Source organism: Serinus canaria, chromosome 2, assembly GCF_022539315.1.
Source record: "Serinus canaria isolate serCan28SL12 chromosome 2, serCan2020, whole genome shotgun sequence".
Taxonomy (NCBI): Eukaryota; Metazoa; Chordata; class Aves; order Passeriformes; family Fringillidae; genus Serinus; species Serinus canaria.
In genome coordinates, this window is record NC_066315.1 from 41,206,546 (window position 1) to 41,226,645 (window position 20,100).

Consider the following 20,100-nt stretch of genomic DNA (forward strand, 5'->3'; position numbering starts at 1 on the left):
ACATTAACAGATCACATCATATTTTACATTGTCATGCTCACAACATCCTTCCTGCTGCACAAACTCCAGGTGGGAACTAAGATAGGAAATTATTTTGCCTGAAATTTCATGGTAATCCTGCAGCACCATGACTTGCAACTTTTTTTCTCCAGGTAGTCCAAATTTGCCATGCTTTGGGATGACAATCAAACTAAACTTCCTATTCAGAGACAAATACTACTCCTCTCATTCTATGATTCCATAAAGTCAAAACAGTCACTAAGTTATTCCCTGATTCTCAGATATTATTAACAACCCATTAAAATACAATAAATTTTTACAAAATTTGCATCCAAAATTTCCATGTTTGAAAAAGTTTACATTCTCACTCTGTGAAAAACAGGACTGGAAAGGCAGTTGAGAGGTGATCTCAACAGTCTGCTACCCCCAAAGGCAAGGTCAGCCCTACTCCTTTCATTTCTCTCAACCACATCTCTTTTAGAGATTATTACTCAATGAATCAATTACACCTGTAGTTAGCACTGGAGTGAAAAATAAAATGCAGAGAGAGACCAGCAATTGCTGCCTCCACAGCATTGTTGGCCCTACTTTCTGTCTTTTTTTAAAAAAATACCACTGTAGATCTAGATGAGAGAAATTATTTTACTCTACTTGAGCCATAGTAATACAAGATGAATTTGTGATCCACGATTCTTTACACAATTCAAAGAGGAAGTGCTTAAGGCTGGAAACAAACAAACAAAAACCAACAAAAAAAAAAAAAAAAAAAAAACCAACAGCAACAATAACAACCAACAAATACACCCAAAAAACCACAAAATCAACCAAAAAACCCACAAAAAAATCCCACAAAACACCATGAACGAGAAGGCCTTTAAGGGGACAGAGAATCACTGGCTTTGTCTGGTTTTAAAGGTCTCTCCAATGATGGAGGCTGCACAATTTAACCACTTAATTTGTGTGCAACAGGAATAACACCTTTTTAATTTAAAGTGTCAGTCCTAAACAATGTTACCATTTGTCACACCTCCAGTAGTCAGGGAACAGACTAGTCCTTTTCTTCTAGCAGCACCTTTTGAAGCTTCTGTAGCCTATTATGTTCTGTTTATTTGTCTTTTTTAGTTTAAATAACATCACTGCTTTCCATCTTTCCTCATTGGTCATAATTTCTAAATATGATTCTGTTTATCTACATTGTTTCCCATTTTCTAATCTTTCTCCTGTAGGGCCTTCTTGAACTGCATCTTTTTATTTGGACAAAATTTAGATAAAGTAGATGTCGTGTGAAGCAGAAAGAAAGAATCATTTTATGTGCCTCCTTTATTCAATTCTGAAAGGTATTTAACTCTATTTGAAAATATCACTGATTTGTGAACTAGGAAAATATCTGGGCTTTACTGTAAAAGATCTACTATCCAGTCAACCCTCCCCAGACTGTCTTTGTGTACTTGATTACTGCAGTTTAGAATTCTACCTCTATTGAACTGTAGCCTAGTTTTCCACTTTTTATCTCCAAATTGTCAAAATCCCTTTGATTTCTAATCCTGTTCTCCCACTGCCTTTGTCAGAAGTCCTATGTCATTTTCAAATTTGCCAGCACGTTCTTTTTCATCCGAGTGGTTTAACAAAAATACCAGATAATTTCTACCCTCAGACAGACCTTTGAGGAATCCTGCTCAAATGTTTTTCCCCCTTCAAAGAACCACTGGTAACTGCTCTGTGGGAATGGTTTTCCAGCCAGGTTTTCACTCACTACCAGAACTGCAGCTTGGCAGGTTTCTCTGGCTTTTTGATGAGATATTGCAGAGACACAGTGAAGTTGACTGCTTCTCCTCCATCCAAGGGACTACAGAAGGAGGGCAGATTGATCAAAATAGAATGACACATTTTGTTTAAGACAAATGCAGCTGAGACCCACACAGGGTAGGTCAAAACACGACTCTTATCAACCTGTGTCCCACACAACGTAATTGGTAACAACGTATGAGAAAATTTCTGTTTCATATGCAAAAATCATTTACAGCTGAACGATGGGAATCACAGTGGGCACTGCCTGATTCAGCTAATTAGCTAAGCATGGGCTAATAGGTCAAGCCTGATTTTCTCTACAGGCCTAATAATAGGAGAAAAAAAATTCATCAAAGTCAGGACCACCAGGGAAAAAATACTTACACATAGCATTTAAAGCTACGTGAAGACAACACATGGCATACACAAATGCTGGAGGCATATTGATGATACAAAACAAGTTATTAAGAAAGGCATCAAAGATGGAGGTTAAAATACAATAAGCAACTGGAATGCTGTAATGTGAACAAAATAAGCTTGGTATAGCCTTTGCTCTTAGGCTTGACCGAACAGCTTGACTGCTAGGGCAGTTTGGACCTACTGGTATTATCTTCTTAAAATATTTTCCTTAACTCACTCTTCCTCTCTGGTTTGTCTTCATGTCAGAGCTTATCTACTATTTCTGGCTTTATTGAAATTTATCTTCTTGAAGCTTCGTGAATTTCTGTTGACATTCTCCCTTTTGCCCTTCCTAAGAATCACAAGCTTTATCATTTCATATTTAATGAAAAGAGTCTCCCTAAGGCAAACACATCAATTTTTAGGATCAGAAAATATTCTGAAATGAGATAAATCAGTGTAAATCTGGAAAAAACACCACTGACATTCATATAAGATATCCTTAGTAACAGCTTGTGAGAGCACTTAGAGTAGATAATCCTGATGCCTATTAATGATACATGAAAAGTCCTACATTAGACAGCACTTAACCTGGGTTTTATTCTTTGTTTTAATTGTACTGAACTTTTTTTTCCTTCATAGTTACAGCAGGCCTAAACAGCAGTACACACATTATGTTAGACCACATAATGTGTAAATCATTCAACAAGAAGCCAGGCCTTTCAGCAGACTGTAGATTCTCAAAGATTTCAAAAATATTACATTCCATCCTATAGTGGTAAGAGACATGCTTGCTAAAAAAAAATAAATAAAATGTAAAAGGAAAAATCCAATCATTCTCTGTGTTTCTTATAGTCTTTCTGAATGGTAGAGACTCAGTCTCACCGTACCTGCTCAGATACAATTTCAGTAAATCTCTTTCTAGTGGTGCTGTGAGGGAAAAAATGTTACACTAAGAATCACAATCTGCTCATTTTACCATAGCATACTTGTATGTACATGTGTGCCTGATGTCACTTCTGAGGAAAGCTTTCAGTCTTTCCCTATATCCTGTCCTCTTATAAATTCAGCCAGAGATTTTTAACAAAAAAATAGAGAAGCAGCCATCCACCCAACCCTTTATATAGTGTGAAAAATGGAGAAAATACTGACAGAACTTCTGAGAACCACTGAGACGCTCTCAACACGAATCACATCTTAAGAGAACAATTGATGTTCCAGACTGCAAACCCAATTTATTACGGGATATTTGTCCTCCTACTGGGAGACAATTAACATCTGACAACTACAATCATTTCAAAACAGAAAATAACTTAAAGATGTTCCTGGACATTTTTACCTTAGTTTAACTTGAGGCAATATCAGAAGAATAAAATTAGTTCTTTTCAAAACAGTAACTCACTAAGGTTCAGAACAGGACCCAGGCTTATCCCACCGTATTTTAGTTCAGCCACAGAGAGACTGCTCTCTGTCCTCCTACAGCCACTGGAGATGGCTCCAGCCACATCTGTTTGACTCTTCTAAGGTCCAGCACAGATTCCAACCACATCCCTCTCTCCACCAGATGTACACAGACACACAAGAGAGTTGTGTAACAGGAATGTTGCACTCCTGCTGAAAATCTGATGAGTTCTCAGCAGCACACAGCCCTGAGGAGGCTTAGCAGAGGTTTTAAATATTAGGGCTCAATTCTGCATTTTTGTCTCCAAGAATAGAAGAAAACTCTCTTGACTCACACATACAGTGACTTTATTTATTAATGTCTGTGAGACATTTATTTGAAACATGCATCACTGCCTACGTGATCTTTCTTTAGATACTCAACACTATACAAACATTTCAGATATTTAGAGCAGGTCTGGAAATCTCCACAAATATTGCTCCAGATTCTCTCATTGCTCCATCATTTTTAATCTAGCCATTCTGGATTTTTGGCATTGCAATTATAAAGAAAATGAAATTTTAGAAAATATGAAGTGGCCTATCTTTAGAAAAATACATTTACAGCTAACTCTTTCAAGTCATAAAAAGGCACAGTGATTATTCAAAAAAGATTCATTACGGGATTTTAATATCCAAACCTAAATTTACAAAGAATTTTTTTAAAATAGAGAAAAATTTCTGAACAGTTTAGGAAAATGTAAGGACATATACAGGAAATTCAAATCTGTAAATATGAAAGAGAATAATTTATGACTGGTTGAGTCAGAAAGCATACCTTTATTTTAACCTGTATGAACCTCACACCACAATTCTAATGTGTCTATTCCCCAACAGAATGTGGGGAGAATCAAAACTTATGTTTGTATATCACTCTTGAAGCATTTTTAGAAGGTAGCAAGAAGAAGAAATTGGTTATAAAATAATTTTGAAATATAACCTGATAATAACAAAACAGTTTTGGCTGCTTGTCAGAACAAAGTTATTTGCTGTTTTGCAGCATATGTAACAGAGTCAAATCAGAATGTATTTCTGGTCCCTATGTAAGGAAAAAGAAATGTTATTAGAGCCCAACTTCCAAAAAAAAAAATATCAACAGTCAAATAGCAATTATAAAAAAAGCAAAACCATGCAGTATACAAACTCACATCAACATGAAGCCAGAGGCCATGCTTTTCACAGATATCAGCAATTTTATCCAGAGGATCAAATGCTCCCAGCACAGTTGTGCCTGCTGTAGCACACACAAGAAACGGTGCTGACCCCTGCAATAGGATTGAAAACAGAAAAAGTTATCATTTGCACTGCTCATCTCTTCCTTGTATACTTGCAGAGCTAAAGTATAAAAAGATCTAGGAATGTAGGACAAAGATGTGACAATCCACATTTTAGTTTCCCAGCAGAAGGTACTTTATTTATAGTACAGGATCTCTTTCTTTTTTTTTTTTTTTTTTTTCATTTGAAAAAAAAAGGTATTTTCCATTTCTACTTAACACCATCCCAGGGCAGACTTCTGCAGCTTCAGACTGTTTTGACAAATGCTAGTTTTGTCAAAATCAAAACATACCAGTTATATGACATCTCTCTTTATACACTGATTTTCAATTCTCAGTCTTTCACATCTCACTACCATATATGCTGTCATTCTGACTGATAAAATGAAGCAATTAGCCAAGCCAGCAGACTACCCATGCAAGGAAAGGGCTCATCCCTTTAGGGCTTCCACCTGCACTGTCCCTACAAGACCCCTGCTCTCTGCCTGGTGAAGAGGAAACATCAGCGATGGAACGTGATTTGCCTTCAGCCACACTGGTGCGCAGCATGACAGGGACAGTCACTGCTGTCTGATCCCACACCTGATCTGCAGCTCAGTGCTATTTCCTTGCTCCCACTCCTGTCTGGGAAAGAAGAAGGGCTGTAGACCATAACTGAATGTTAGGAGAGAGATTGCTGGAAATCTCAGATGGTGTTAAGGTCAGTCAGGTGGGATAAGGAAAGCTTTTGTCAGGTTGGGGTCCCAGACAGCCACTGCCAGCCATCCACCTTTGCTTCCCTTCAGCTAGCAGTGTTGCAGCTCACAGACCCTTGCAGATCTGGGTCAGGTCTGCTTAGGAGCAGAAACTGCAGCAAAGAAAAGAATGGGGGGAGTCTGTAGCAACTACATGACATTGAGGGCTTCTGCCCAAGCTGTGACTGTGCAGTTTCTGCTGGGAAGTGCCTGCTGAAAGAGCTGCTCTGCACAGTTCAGCATCTGGCCTGCAGAATGACAGCACACCTACTGCAGAGGCACTCAAGGGGTTATTGAATTGTGCAAGCTGGGATCACTGAAGTTCATCTGCAGTGAATTAGATCTCTCAGATGATGTAAGTGTGTAACTCAATGGAGCTTTAGTGAAATCAGACATCAGCTGAAAAATCAAACTCCACGCAAGTCTTCCATGTATCTTCACCCAGCTGAAATACAATATCTTCTTTTTTTTTTTTTTTTCATGTTGCCACTTTAAGCATCTACAGAGACAGACAGGTTTATATCACATTTACACTCTGACAGTTTTATCCTTCTTTACAGTGTAGAGGACTGTTAGACTGGTACATAATTATGATTTATTTGTATTTTCAATTTTCTTTACAAATGGCTAAAGCAGTGAAAAGTAACATTGGAATGAACTTGAATTAATCCCATACATTCACAAAGACTTACCAGCCCTTAATTCATTTCTTTGTCATTTATTCTGAGTACAAGCTACCACAATAGTTAACCAAACAAATCAGCATGAGTCTTGAGTACAGAACTCTTGCAACTGAGGCCAAGATGTATCCAATGCATCTATTTTCTATTAGTGTTCCCAGCAATTTTGCCCCACAGCTACATCAAAGTCAAAAGTTCTCAAGCAGCCAATTGGTAGCACAACTGAATACAGGCCAAGCCTCAGATATCTACAAATTCCAGTAATTGCTACCATTACACTTTTCCCACAAAGAAGAAAATTACATTTTTATTACTCTTGACAACAATATAGTTAAACTAATATTCCTGCCTAAGTTCTCTAAAACAAAAAGACTCTTGCCTCTCATACTCAGTGATCATTTTGTGCTTCAATCACTAGCAAATACATCCTCTGTTGTATAGAGTCATTAGAATATTTACTGAGATTTACTGAAGTGTCCTTCTGTAAAAGTTGTAACAGACACAGCTGGACAGACACACTGAAACTCCGATTAAATTAAAACCTTCCAATACACCTGTAACTTTCTTTAAAATGCAAGTGAAATGGTGCTTTCCTGCAAGCAGAGCATTTTGGTTCTAAATTGCAGGCTACCATACTGAGGTAGACCTTTTTTAAAAAATCATAAATGCTAGATGATGATTTCTTTCAAATGACTATTACAAGAACAAACAAGAATACTGCTTTTGCAAAAGCAAGGAGATGATTCTCCTGCAAGCCTGCTTCTCATTGCTTTATTTTATTTCAGTCCCTTTTTCCCCCCCAGCTTGCTCAAATGAGTAAAGTACAGGTTGTCTTTCTTAGAAAATGCAAAGTAGAGAAAGAGGCAAAAAAGAGAGTTTGCTAGGTCATTTGGGCTCCCATGTATTAATAGATATGCTCTCCAGCATGAAACTCAAATAAGAGATGGTTGTTTGGCAGAAAATATTTCCAAATCAGAACTTACTGTAAGCTGTTGTGGCCATGCCAGTGCAAGACAGGACAGGACTGCCTTGGCTTTTCTATCAGGCACAAAGGCAGATTTCCCAAGATAGAATTCCATGGAAGGTATCATCCATGCCATGAATATTGCACTAGCTGCTTTGTATTCACTCATCATGGACTAAGGGCTGAGCTTTGAATTCTACTGCTCTGATGCACAAATTGGAAATGAGAAATAGGGTGAACTAACCAAGCCAAAAGAAGATCCTTTTGGAAGTCACATTCAGTCCTTCAAGCTCTCTAAAATAAACTATGTTGACTATAGGTAAGGACTGTCGTACAGATTGTGGGAATGTGTGTTAATGTTGTCCAAAAGCACATCAGTGCCTTTCCAAATTCTTGCCTTTGACTTTCTACTTGGCCAAGTCCCTAGGGGAAAAGAGGCACTTCTCTGCACTCTGGCTAGAATAATAGAAAGGACAGAATTTAGTATTTGAAGCTTGTAAGACAGTTTTAGAGACTAAGCCACATGTTACAGTTGTTGCTCACTGCAGAGGTAATAGAGCAATAGCTGTTGTAATTAACTGAAAAACCATTTTAGGAAAACATACTGCATCCATTTAAAAAAGGATCAAGGGCAAAAGAAATCCTATAAGAAATGTACTAAACACTTCAGAGCAGCATTGTACTCGGGACTTTCATTAGCAGTAAACACCCTGTGGAATTTTCCTCCCTTCTAAGAGTGTAGAACCCATAAGCCTTGGCTTGTTCCACAAGTTTGTGGCAAAGAGATTGTACCTGTAAGAAAGACATTGTTAACATTAACTGCCCTACTTTTAAGATTTTGGTCACTCTTAGTTTTCCTTCCTTTCACTCAGACACAAGCACACAGTCTGCATACACTCCTCTCTCCTTCACACTCTCTCTCCCCCTCTCACCTCTTTCCTGGCCCGCTGGACTTGTTTCTCCAGTTCCTCAGGTATCATCTTACCTCTAAGGGACACAGATTTAAAACTTTTTCAGTTACATTCAAACAGGTTAGTTATGTACAGCACTACTGCATTTTAAAAAGGCTCAGATATCAGTCATGGCTTTTGCTTTCTTACCTTTCATCTGTTTTGATGAAGTACACATTCTCTGTACCAATTCCCAGGAAGGAGGCTGCCTTCTTCATGGAGTAATGGCACTGTAAGTGAGAGAGGCACAAAAAAAAGTACACATACAATTAAACAAGAGAAAAAAATTCCTTAACATAGGGAACAGTGGCAAGTACAACAGCACCTTACAGCCATGACAACAGCATATTCTAACACAAAAAGCAAAATGATAAGGTATATATGACAAAGCCCACCATGTACTTGAAACACACAGAAAACTGGAGAAAATAAGACAAAAGAAGTTGTGCACCATGTTTAAAATGAAGGCTTAAGAAAAAAAATAGAAGCTCTATTTCATACAATTTTTCTTAAAGCTCGTTCTGCATTAGAAAGAAAAGTAGAAACATTGAAGTGTCATCAGAAAAGAATTATTAATTGTTTCAAAATGTTTTAATAGAACTAAGTCAAAAGTATCAATGAGTGTAAGAGTTAGGAAATGCATGAGGAAAAGGGTCTAAAGGCTGTCTAACTCAACAGCCTGGAAACAATTAACTAGGTCTGAAAGTCCAAAAGCACCACTCCTTGGAAATTGGACCCTTAGTTAGGATGTGTATTTGAAGCTTCTACTACTTTATGTTGGTAACAATCCTGTATGCATTCTCTAATCCCCTGCTGATGGCCCATGTCAGAGATAAGATCCTCTGCTAAACTGACCCATGGCCTAATACAGCAACCCATGTTCATAGGATCAAGGAGCTCAACTCCAAAGACCTACGAAAGCTTCTGATGTGGTAAAATGGGGATTTGCAAGGCTTTCAATGTCCTGTCTCTGCAAAAAAATCTGGAAATCATGGTGGTGTGTAGTTCATATGATTGTGAACCTTAGAAACTACTGTGAAAGCAAGCAGATTTTAGACAGGACTCAGCACATCTTCAAACTTTACTGAGGATTTTGCAGAAGGTTCCAGTGTGGACCAGCCTGTATTTTTCAGAAAATTAAGTTGGTATTTTAGCGAAGAATTTTAGCTAGGTCTCATCACAGAGACATATCTGAATGAGTACACAGACACCTGCAGCCCACTTCTCACTTTGCACTGAACAAAGGGCATCAGTCTATGAAGCCTGTGGAGTGCAAAAGAAGATTTTAGAAATGGGTGTTTATTTAATCAGAATGTGGTGAAATGACTAAGGTGAGAATGCTACTCAAGCCCACAGACCACTGTATAATTTTTACAAACTTTTTTCTTTTCAACAATTATTAATGGTTTATCTAACCATATTTCCAACATTCACCTTTATAGGGACCTGCTCTACTGTGGATACTGTTATTCCAGCACAAGAACACTTTGGCTTATTCCAGAACAATAGCACACTGATCTCTGCTTAATTTGTCTTCAAGATTAGCCTGGGAATTCAAGATACAGTAACCTTCTTAACCCAAAGGTATTTAGACATCAAAACTACCCACTTATAGCAGTGGAGCCACTTTTGACAGTACACCACATCCCATAGGAGTAGACAGTTCTTCTCAGAACAAAGACCATCCAACCCTTGGATTATCTCTGCCCTCCTCACAGAAATAAAATTGTCTCTTTTACACATCATTACTGAAGGGTTAAAATAAAGCATTCTCCAGCAAACACAAAGATGTCTGGAATTGCTACTTTTCATACAGGAGGTGAAGCCAGCTGATAATTAATTCCATTTTATTCCTGAGAGTTCACACAAATGCAGTTTCTGCAGAACATAATTAAGAAAAATGTACAACATTTTAATGTGTGGGCACGAATATATTAAGGGTATTAAAGCCTGTCACGCTCATTTTGATGAGATGGATGATCTCAGAGGGCTCTTTTTCTTTATGACAAAGAGGTTTCCCCCACCATCACCCACTTTTTAAACAAAGGCATAGAATGACATGGTGCTACTGAGTAGTTTTAAGAAAGCTCAATTTGTGACATGACACATCCTCAAGGCCTTCAGGGCTCAGTCATTTAGACTGTTACAATAATAACATACATAGGTGGATAATTAGTCTTACATTACATCAATAAAGGTAATAATGATTGTAAGTGGCTGTGTGTTGTTCAGCAGAAGTTTGGAGATGTTTTTGACTGATGAGTGAATCATTTAAAATACAAGTTGCCTCCATCACTGATTTCTAGCTACTACTTTTCTCAAATGAAAGGTATGAATCACCAAGAATAATCAGATCCTTCTAAACTGAATAAGGCCTGCAAATTCAGTATACTAGTAAGCAGACAATCCGTAAAACATATATTTTATTATAAACAATGATATGAGAGACTGGAAGAAGGATAAAAGAGGCTTGGGTACCTGAGAGATTATACCAAAAAGCAGAGGAAAAGAGAAGAAGAACAGAGGGAATACAAAAACAAACAGGCTGCAAGAGAAATTATTTTTCTTCCAGAAGAACCTCTGTACTTCTTGGAAAATTCTGTCTTTCACTAGGACAGAAAAAGAACAAGACCCACAATACTACACAGACTTGGAATATGCTTTCTTTGATGAAAAAAAGGTTTTTCAGTTACATTGACTGAAAACATGTAAGAATTTCTTCCCCCCTCTTCATTACTAGAAGCCATTATGCTAAAATGCATTGCATCATTTTAAGAAAAAATATATCAAAGAGCATTTAGCAGCTAAAGTCACAAGAGCACCAATGAATTCACTTTTCATAGTTCCCTTTCCAAAAAAAGGAGAAAGAAATATCCAGATTAAAAGTATTATTTTAAATACTGTGAGTTCAGGTTACTCTTGCCATGTCTTTCACAGTTTAGGTTGTTTGGACAAATTGTTGAATCTGTGGCCATTTGTAGTAAGAACTTACCATCTTAGAGCACAAGATCAAATTGGAACATTGGTACATTTAAGATGTGCTGCTGTACTGTTTTACCTATATCTAGACATAGTTTTCATTTCCTAATGATGTTTGCAAAGACAAGGTACTTTTTACCTATGCTCATTAAAACAGAAGACAAATTTGTATTTTCTCGATTTTAAAAAGTTTCCTAGAAACATGATTTCATAAAGCAATTACCTTATTATGAGATTGTTTTATTACCCATTTTTGTCTGTTGTAATTTCAACAGGGGACAGCATGTTAAGTTAATGTTGTGTTCTCTCGCTTTATTACTTTCATGATCAACTTGCACTGGGGAGGAATTTAGTTTCATTTCATCTAAAAAAACTGCTCACATCAGCATGTACATTTCCACTGTTTACACATCCTCTTCTACCCTTACTTACCTCAAACTTACCAGATTTCTACCTTTCAGATCAATGTAGCACATACTTGTGCCAGAATAAAGTTAGATGGGACTCAGATAGGAAAAGGGAATAAAAAGGTGGGCTGATATCTATAACTAGAACAGCATTTATCTCCTACAGAGCCACAAATCATGCCTCCAGAAAGTAGGATAAAACAATTACTCTTCTGCTGCTCCGGTCTCAAGGGGAATCACATTGCTATGGTCCAGCAAAAGCATTACAAAGTAGCAGCATAAACAGTGTTCACTGCTTATCACCACAGCTTTGAATATCTCAGCATTTGCTTACAGGATGAAGGAGCCTTTTATTCCTGAAGGCCAAGCAGAATATATGAGGACCTTGGGTGGGCCATGCATTAAATATACATCTTTATATTATCCAAGAACATACAAAAAATACATAGCCCCAGATCACATAAGTCATTGAAAGTCTGTGCATTTCCCTGCTTTGCAGCAGGGCAACTCTTTCAACTTGACAAGTGCCAAACTGAAACTTAGAGACCTAGCAAATCAAGGCAAAAATCATTTTATTTCAGCCAAGCCCTAAAATGGCACAAGGGCCTTGAATAGGCATGTCTTTTGACTCCTTATCAATACTCAGTTCATTGTAGCCTCATGGCTTCTCCATGCCAATGGTCATGCCTGATTCATGATGAAGATAAACCCAGGTGGTTAATTTCTCCAAGTTTTGTTTTACTCTTTGTTTATTTGTTTTATTGGGGGTGGGTGTGACAATTTGCTTCTCCAGGTACGTCTTCAGTTAAAACAAAACCAACCAAAAAAATCCAACAAAAACGAAGGATGTTTGGATGAGGGGATTGAGTGTACCCTCAGGAAGCTCATAGATGACACCAAGCTGGGTGGGAAATTGATCTGCTGGAGGGTAGGAAGGCTTTGCAGAGGAATCTGAACATGTTGGATTGATGGGCAAGGCCAAGGGTGTGACATTTAACAAGTGAAAGTGCCCAGTCCTGCACTTGGGTCGCAACAACCCCAGGCAGCACTACAGGCATGGGGAAGAATTGCTGGAAAGGGGCCCAGTGGACAAGGACCTGGGGGTGCTGGTTGACAGCCAGCTGAACACAAGCCAGTGTGTGCTCAAGTGGCCAAGAAGGCCATTGACATCCTGGCCTGGATCAGCAATAGTGTGGCCAGCAGGAGCAGGGCAGGGACTGTCCCCGTGTGCTCAGCACTGGTGAGGGCACACCTCAAATCCTGTGTTCAGTTCTGGGCCCTTCACTACAAGAAAGACACTGAGGGGCTGGAGCACGTCCAGAGAAGGGCCACAGAGCTGGTGGAGGATCTGGACAGTGAGTCCTGTGAGCAGTGGGTGAGAGAGCTGGGGGTGTTTAGCCTGGGAAAAGGCTGAACAGAGGGAACCGACCTTATTGCTCTCTGCAACTGCCTGGAAGCAGAGTGTAGCCTGAAGGAGTCAGGCAACCACTGACAGGATAAGAGGACACAGCCTCAAGCTGTGCCAGGGGAGGTTCGAGTTGAACAGTAAAAACTTCGTCCCAGGAAAGGTGAAGCACTGGAAGTGTGCCCAGGGAGGTGCTGGAGTCACCATCCCTGGAGGTGTTCAAGAAACAACAGGACACAGCATTTAGTGCCATGGTCTTGTTGACAAGGTGGTGGTCAGTCAAAGGTTGAACCTGATGATCTCAGAGGTCTTGCCCAACCTAAATGATTCCTTGGTTCTGTGATTCAAAGGTGCAAAATGTCAAATAAGACTCAAAATAAAAACAATAATAAAAGAACTAGGATTGTATGACACCATACTTGTCTCAGCTTCCATACTTGTCTCAGCTGTGGGCTACTGATTACATATATTCTCAACATGGCTTATCTGAACAAATGTTTCCAAAAAGTCATCTAGCTTGGACTCAGTACATGTGGATCTGAAATAATTATAAATTAATATGCCCATTTCCTCCCTCATAACACTGAATAAACACTAGTGATCATAGAAAAGAGTCCCACTATCTGGCTATTAAAAGCATCAGTTTTACAATCAATGATTATTGAGTACTAAATACTATGTAGTTGTTTGAAGCAAACAAAGTATTAGAGATAAAAGCAAGGCCTTACAAACAATTTTTTACAATTTATTTTTCCTGGTCAGCTTTATGTTTTATGGTTTTGGTCTTCCTGATGAAGAAAAGGCATAAAATAAATTTATTCTGGTAGACAATTAAAATTTCTTTTGACATTAATTTAAATGTTTGCTTACTTCAGAGTAAGAAAACACATTGTAGTTAAACCATGTAATGAAATAAAACATAATTTCATGATGAAAGTTTCATGGGCTTCACTTCAAAAGCACTTATAGAACTTGCTTCAAACTCATTTTTTCCTTCTTAACTATTTTGAAGATGTAACATGAGGGATTAAGTATGAACTAGCATGTATTTTCTTACACACACTTTTCAGAAAAAGAAAAGAAAGCAAACAAGAAAATATACATTTTTGGGGGGAAAAAACAAACAAACCACCTTTATTTAGAACGTGTGGGCTCAGTTCCAAAAGACATGTTATCTTGGAAAACTTACACAGTGCCTTCATCCCTCAGGCTTCTTCAAAATAAGCCTCTCATCTATTTACACTGCAAACTGTTTGGAACATAAACGTCTGAGCTAAAATTATCCTACTAAGTCCACATTTTCTAATACAGCAAGGTTCTGTGCAGGCTTCCACTGGGGCTTTTATATAGTAGAGTCAGAATTAATAACAACTCTACACGAATCAAATGATAAACTCTCAAAACTGAAGGGATAGGGAAGAGAAAAAAGCCTCCAAAATCTACCTTCAGAAAAAATGTATGAATGTAACTCAATTTCCCACAGGCATTTTGGATTGATATTATTCAAAAACTTTAAAAACTGGCCAGGTATTTTCAATTATTTAATGAAAAAACGTCCAAAGGTCCAGAATTTTTTTTTTTCTGAGAGGCATATGGTGGGTTTGACTCTGTACCACAACCAATCTGTATATTCAGACATAGGGCAAAATGAGCTGCAGAGAGCCATCTCACAGGCCCAAAAGTACTGAGTTTAGTACAAATTAAACATGCAGAAAAAAACCTTTGACATCCAAAAACCAACTACAGTTCCTGCTAGACTTCATGCTGTGGGAAATCAAATGCTGCAGACCTCCACAATACAGCACATTCTGCTTCACGTTTGCCCCATGTACAACCTATTCTTGTATCAGCAGTTTTCAAAGCAGCAACATCTGTGTTTGTTTTCTGAAAGCAAGAAAGCTTCTGCAGGGAAATTTACCATCAGACTTCTCCACTTCACTCCAATATTCCACATCATACACTGATGTCAGAATTATTCTACCAGTGCCCCATCAGATATGCAAATGATATAATTTTGCAGCCAGTGAAAAAATAAAGTTCAAAAAGCTTTTCTTTGTTTTTCTTTTACCTCTTCTGAAGCGAACAGAACTAGTCTTGGCAGACTTGAGAGCCCTTTCTCCTTTATCTCAGGGCAAAACTTGTACCTTGCTAAGTTCATAGCATACATATTAGAAATAGAGCCACCTGCAAAAAGAGACATACAAATATTGTATTAGCCACAGTATGAGTACCTTTCCTGCATCTGAGTGCTTGACCTAGAAGGGGAAAATAAACCCCACAGGCATTCTAGTGATGCATCCATCACAGTTTATTTCCTCCCCTGAAGGCTGCATCCATAAAATGAACCTTGGGCTCTGCAGCAGGCATGGAAGCAGAGCCTGTTTGGATGCTCTTTGGGGATATTTTCCTCTTTGAGGAATAAGAGCTGTGCCCAAGCAGTCCTTCCTGACAGAGAAAACCCTGGCACAGCACCTTCCCCTCTACACTGCAGCAGAGCAAACTCAGCTGCCTGCACCAAGCTCAGAGCCTTGGAGATCTCTTGGGCAACCAGGCCTCAGAGGACTAAGGGAGAAAAAAGGTCTTTGGGGGAAAAAAACAAAAACAAAAACAAAAATGAACACAGTGAGTGGGAACTGAAAGATCTGCAAGGTAAGATCTGGAAAAGTTTTATTCACTTGGGACAGGTTTTATTCACCTAGAAGAACATAACCAAAGCAGTAAGAAAAACCCTTGCATAAAACTAGAATCAAAACAAGGGCAATTAATTTATCTTCTCTCAGTAGATCACTAAGTACTAAGCCAGAAATTCTTCTGGACAAGCAAGGCTTCTTGCTTGTACAGAAGAAAATACACATCAAATTTGATGTGAAAAAAAATCCATACCAGTAATATATTAAAAAATAGGGATTTTTAGCTTATTTATTTTTCTACTACTCATGTGTAGGCTAGAATTACTGACCTTGTTTCAGTTTTGGAGGGGGAGTTTAAACTCATGTACTCATGTAATTTCTCTTCTGACCCCCAAAATAGATATAAAAGCCTCACAACTATCCCAATTATTTGTTACCTGAATAATCTGTGAAATATCACAATTAAGCTTCATTATTTCAGTGTCATGGGCTAAAGCACTGCCTTACAGAACATTTGAAAAATATGTTTTATCAAGCAGCTTAAGAAATATCTATTTGGCCTGCCTTATCATAACAATTAATAAAATTATAAAAATTGAAAGGAGGTAAGAACATGTAAATTCTTGCTCCCACAGTTCATAGGCAGGATACACAGATCTATGCCCTCGGGCACCATGGACTGGCATCCAGCACATAAATCAGCTCCCTGTCTGTCAGCTCAGCTGACTCCTTCCAATGAGGCTGTTGGTATTGTTAGTAAGGTCAGGAAGGGCATTAGCTACAAACAATTAATTTCAAATAATTCCACATAATTATATTTAATGTAGAAGTGTTTTCATTCATTCACTGGTCAGAATCACCGAATTATTATTAGAAACACATAAGATAAGCCTAGAAATAAAAAGAAAATAGTTTTGTCTATCACTACACTTTTGCATGCATTTTCAAATATGCAATTTGTATGACCCCAATGTTTGTAGAATTAATGGCACTAGGCAGCTTATAATGATTCAGCTCAAGGTCTGAACTGTTCCTACCTGGATTAAATATACCATCCCCTTCTTCCCAGCCTATAAATTCAATCATTTTCTTGATGACTGCTTCCTCCACCAAGAGAAACACAGGGGATACTTCATATGTGTATCTAAAGAGGAATAACAGCATGATAATTAGAATCAAAACTACATAACTAGTGGCACAGAGCATTGCTAAAACTAGATAGAGGCTTATTGTACCTTTCTCTAATCTATCAGCAGCTGATCACCACCAGCAGTAGGACTCCAAACTAAAAACATTATGGATCTGATACAGTAGAGCAGTTGCTTAGTTTCTGGCAGCATCTCATTGAAAGTTCCACTCTTGAAGTAATACACCAGAGTTTTCTATTAATGTAGGTCACATGCTTAAATATCAGCTTTACATTTGCAAGCCAACAGTAGACAGGTAACCATTTGCATTCAACTTTGTGCAGAATGCCTCAAAGGAATGAACAACTAAGTGAAGTCTGATTAATTTATTTTTATGGACTAAGTGAGATAAAACTCTAGGTTTATGAACATTGAAAAAAATTTTCTCATCATAAAGCCCAGCTTCAGCCAATCTAAATTAGAGGGTTTCCCTCTCCCAAAGTCTTGCACAATTCCTGCCTCTCCAGTAACACTAAAAACAGAAGTCAGAAGCAAGGAAGCAAAAAAGCTGTTATTCCAAAAAGCATACTACTTCAGCATCAAGAGGACAAAGAGCCACACTTACACACTGGGGTTCAGAGCTTCTGTAATGAAACGAGCCACTAACGAGTAATAATCTATTCCAGCATACAGCTGATTGAAAAATCTCGGATGATCTGGAAATAAAGATGAAAAGCAAGTGACAGGATATACCAGAAAAGGGAATACATCACACTCCCTCTCAGATGAATGCTGATCATTGCAAACCACAATTGACTCCATTCTCTCAGTATTCTCTGGACTTGCTGTCCTTTCCTAAAGGATTTGCTGTCTACTCCTTTGAAATAAAATTTAATGGGTACTTTCAAACTTCAAAACATGTCTTGAGAAATGCAAGTAGTGCACAGAATAATTGTGAGCTGTTCACAAGTTTTATAAAGCAAAAATAAAAGGGATTGACAATTGAGTATACATAGTGCCTTTAAACAGTGGTTTTGAGAGGCGACAGTCGATGCTCAGCTAAATTTTGCTGAGCCATAGAATACAGGATCCCAAGCAGCTGTGCCTTTTCTCCCACCAGAGTTTCAACACAGAGAAAGGCAGTCTAACAGCTTGGAAAATTTTGCTCACACTTAAAATGAATGAGAAGTTAAGAGAATTTATTTACTCTCCTTTAAACACTGAGATATAACTAATTTTGAAAAAATTCCATACTACTGCAGACTGCAAAAACTACTCCATTCAACAGCAGGGTCACTACCTAAATTTTAATCCATAGCACACAGCATTTTTACATGCAAAACCAGGTAAACAGAATGGCTTTATTTATATTATAACTAGGGCTTCAATAAATGTCTATACTCAAATTAAAGACTATTTTGCACAGCATATTTTTATATACCACGTCCTTTCTAAGGTGACATATTATAATCTAAAGGCAATTTGCAAAAGTAAGATAAACAGAACATCTTCCACTAACTCAATAATTATATCTGCATATTATTAGTACACTACCCCTGTAGACCAGTATCACTACTCTTCAAAAGTGTAAGTGGTTTTAAAAAGTGTAAGTTCCCTCTCAAAATTATTTTACAGTTTTGCTCTGCAGCAACAGTGATTGTAGCAGTTAATGCAGCCCAGAAGTGCACAACTACATCAAATGTCTTTCTTACCTAACAAAATACAGCCTAAGCCCTACAACATCTAAAATCCTGAGCTACTGATTCACTGTGCCATTTCCTGAACAGATGTTGTTCATCCCTTTTCACCAAGATTGAATTACCCTGCACATGCTGCAGAAAGGTTAGCTATAGAGAACTAATCCTGCAGAGCTGTGGTGTACTGTCTGAAACACTGCAGGCTCTCTTCTCATGGTGCCTGGAACAGGAATTACTACCCATCAGCAAATTAACAACCTGCAAGACTATTGCTCAAGTAGAACAATAATAAATGGAGGGGAATCATCACTTAGAACATATGAGGTCAATGATGGTGACTCCAAATCTCATCACTCAGACAGCAGGAAATCACACAAAAAGATCCTTCTCCTGCCTGTTTTTCTAGACTGTTATATATCATTTGTCTACCTAACTTTCCCAAAACTTCAAAATGACAGAATCTACTATTAATTCTAATGGCATTACATTAATTACTTTTCAATTAGTTTGCCATTATTACATGTATTAGTCAAGCCTATGGTGAACAGAATTCAGTCAAACAACTGTTTGCACCCTTGTATGGGCAGGAGGAAACAATCATTCACACTCCCAGCTCCCTGAAAGGTGACAGAGGTTTGTAAACATTATCTCATCTAAGTAGCATGCAGAGCATCAATGCTTAAGACCCCATTCCTACTGGTTTTGACGCTGTATTTTATAACATCACGGCACAGCTGCAGGATCTTCTGATGACATTCTCCAGTGTCCCTCATCTCCAGGTCAAGAATCTGCTTAAGCTTTTCGGGGGCTTGCCATTCACAGACCTAATGATGGGGAGCAGGGCAGACACCATCAGTGAACAGCTTAGCCAGGAGCAAGAGGTTATAGAGTACAAAGTAATCACCCCGTTCAGCTCTGCTTTCAGACACCTTCCCGTGGCAGGGCAGCGTGCCACCAGAAAATATATGCAGTAAGCTGGGCTCATGGGATGTTGGTTTAATCATGTCTCAGGCAACACTCAAGCATAAACATTAGAGTGGGAAACGCTGAAAGGCGGAAAAGAGAAGCCTGCAGCTCAAATTCTGCCCTTAGCTAAGGATTTGTAATCACAGCATTTCAGATGCTGTTCTGCCAAGGGGTGGGAGCAAGCAGTGCATGCCCAAAGGCAAGCACGGTTTATTTGCAGGACCCCTTCCCAGACAGCCTCTTAAGCAGGTTCTGCAGAACCCACAGCAATTTTATAATGTTGCCCTTCCACAGCGGTACCACACCCACTTTCCTCCTTCCCCAACACCAGGGCCTCTGAGGAGAAAACAAATAACCCCACTCCACACATGAAAAACACTACAGCCATTTATGATCTCAAAGAAAATTATCTTTGTATTCTGAGATTTTAAAAAATTAATAATTTTCTGGCAGATATGTATGCTAATTATGTTATTGGAAGGTTTTATAATACATTCTTTATTAATTTGTAAGGCAGTATTTTATTTTGGAGCCAAGCACAGACTAGAAACAATTTTGAGGCTACTTAGAGTGCAATAAAATAAAGCTTATAAAAAATTGATTTATTGTTCACTACCTTCACTACAAAGTCTCAACAACACTCCATGGCTTTACCTTTTC

At 38.3% G+C, this 20,100-nt stretch overlaps 1 protein-coding gene across 1 annotated transcript in view; it reads right to left on the minus strand.

The window, feature by feature from the left end:
• GADL1 (glutamate decarboxylase like 1) overlaps window positions 1-19,257 on the minus strand; it is a 67,468-nt gene extending 48,211 nt beyond the window's left edge. The window contains exons 1-7 of the mRNA XM_050970529.1: window positions 19,172-19,257; window positions 17,403-17,493; window positions 16,688-16,794; window positions 15,089-15,204; window positions 8,380-8,459; window positions 8,212-8,266; window positions 4,776-4,892 (exon numbers count right to left, since the gene is read on the minus strand). Coding sequence (XP_050826486.1) covers window positions 4,776-4,892; window positions 8,212-8,266; window positions 8,380-8,459; window positions 15,089-15,204; window positions 16,688-16,794; window positions 17,403-17,493; window positions 19,172-19,247 — 642 coding nt within the window. The 5' untranslated portion in view covers window positions 19,248-19,257. The remainder of the gene's footprint in view (window positions 1-4,775; window positions 4,893-8,211; window positions 8,267-8,379; window positions 8,460-15,088; window positions 15,205-16,687; window positions 16,795-17,402; window positions 17,494-19,171) is intronic.
• Window positions 19,258-20,100: the final 843 nt, after the last annotated feature.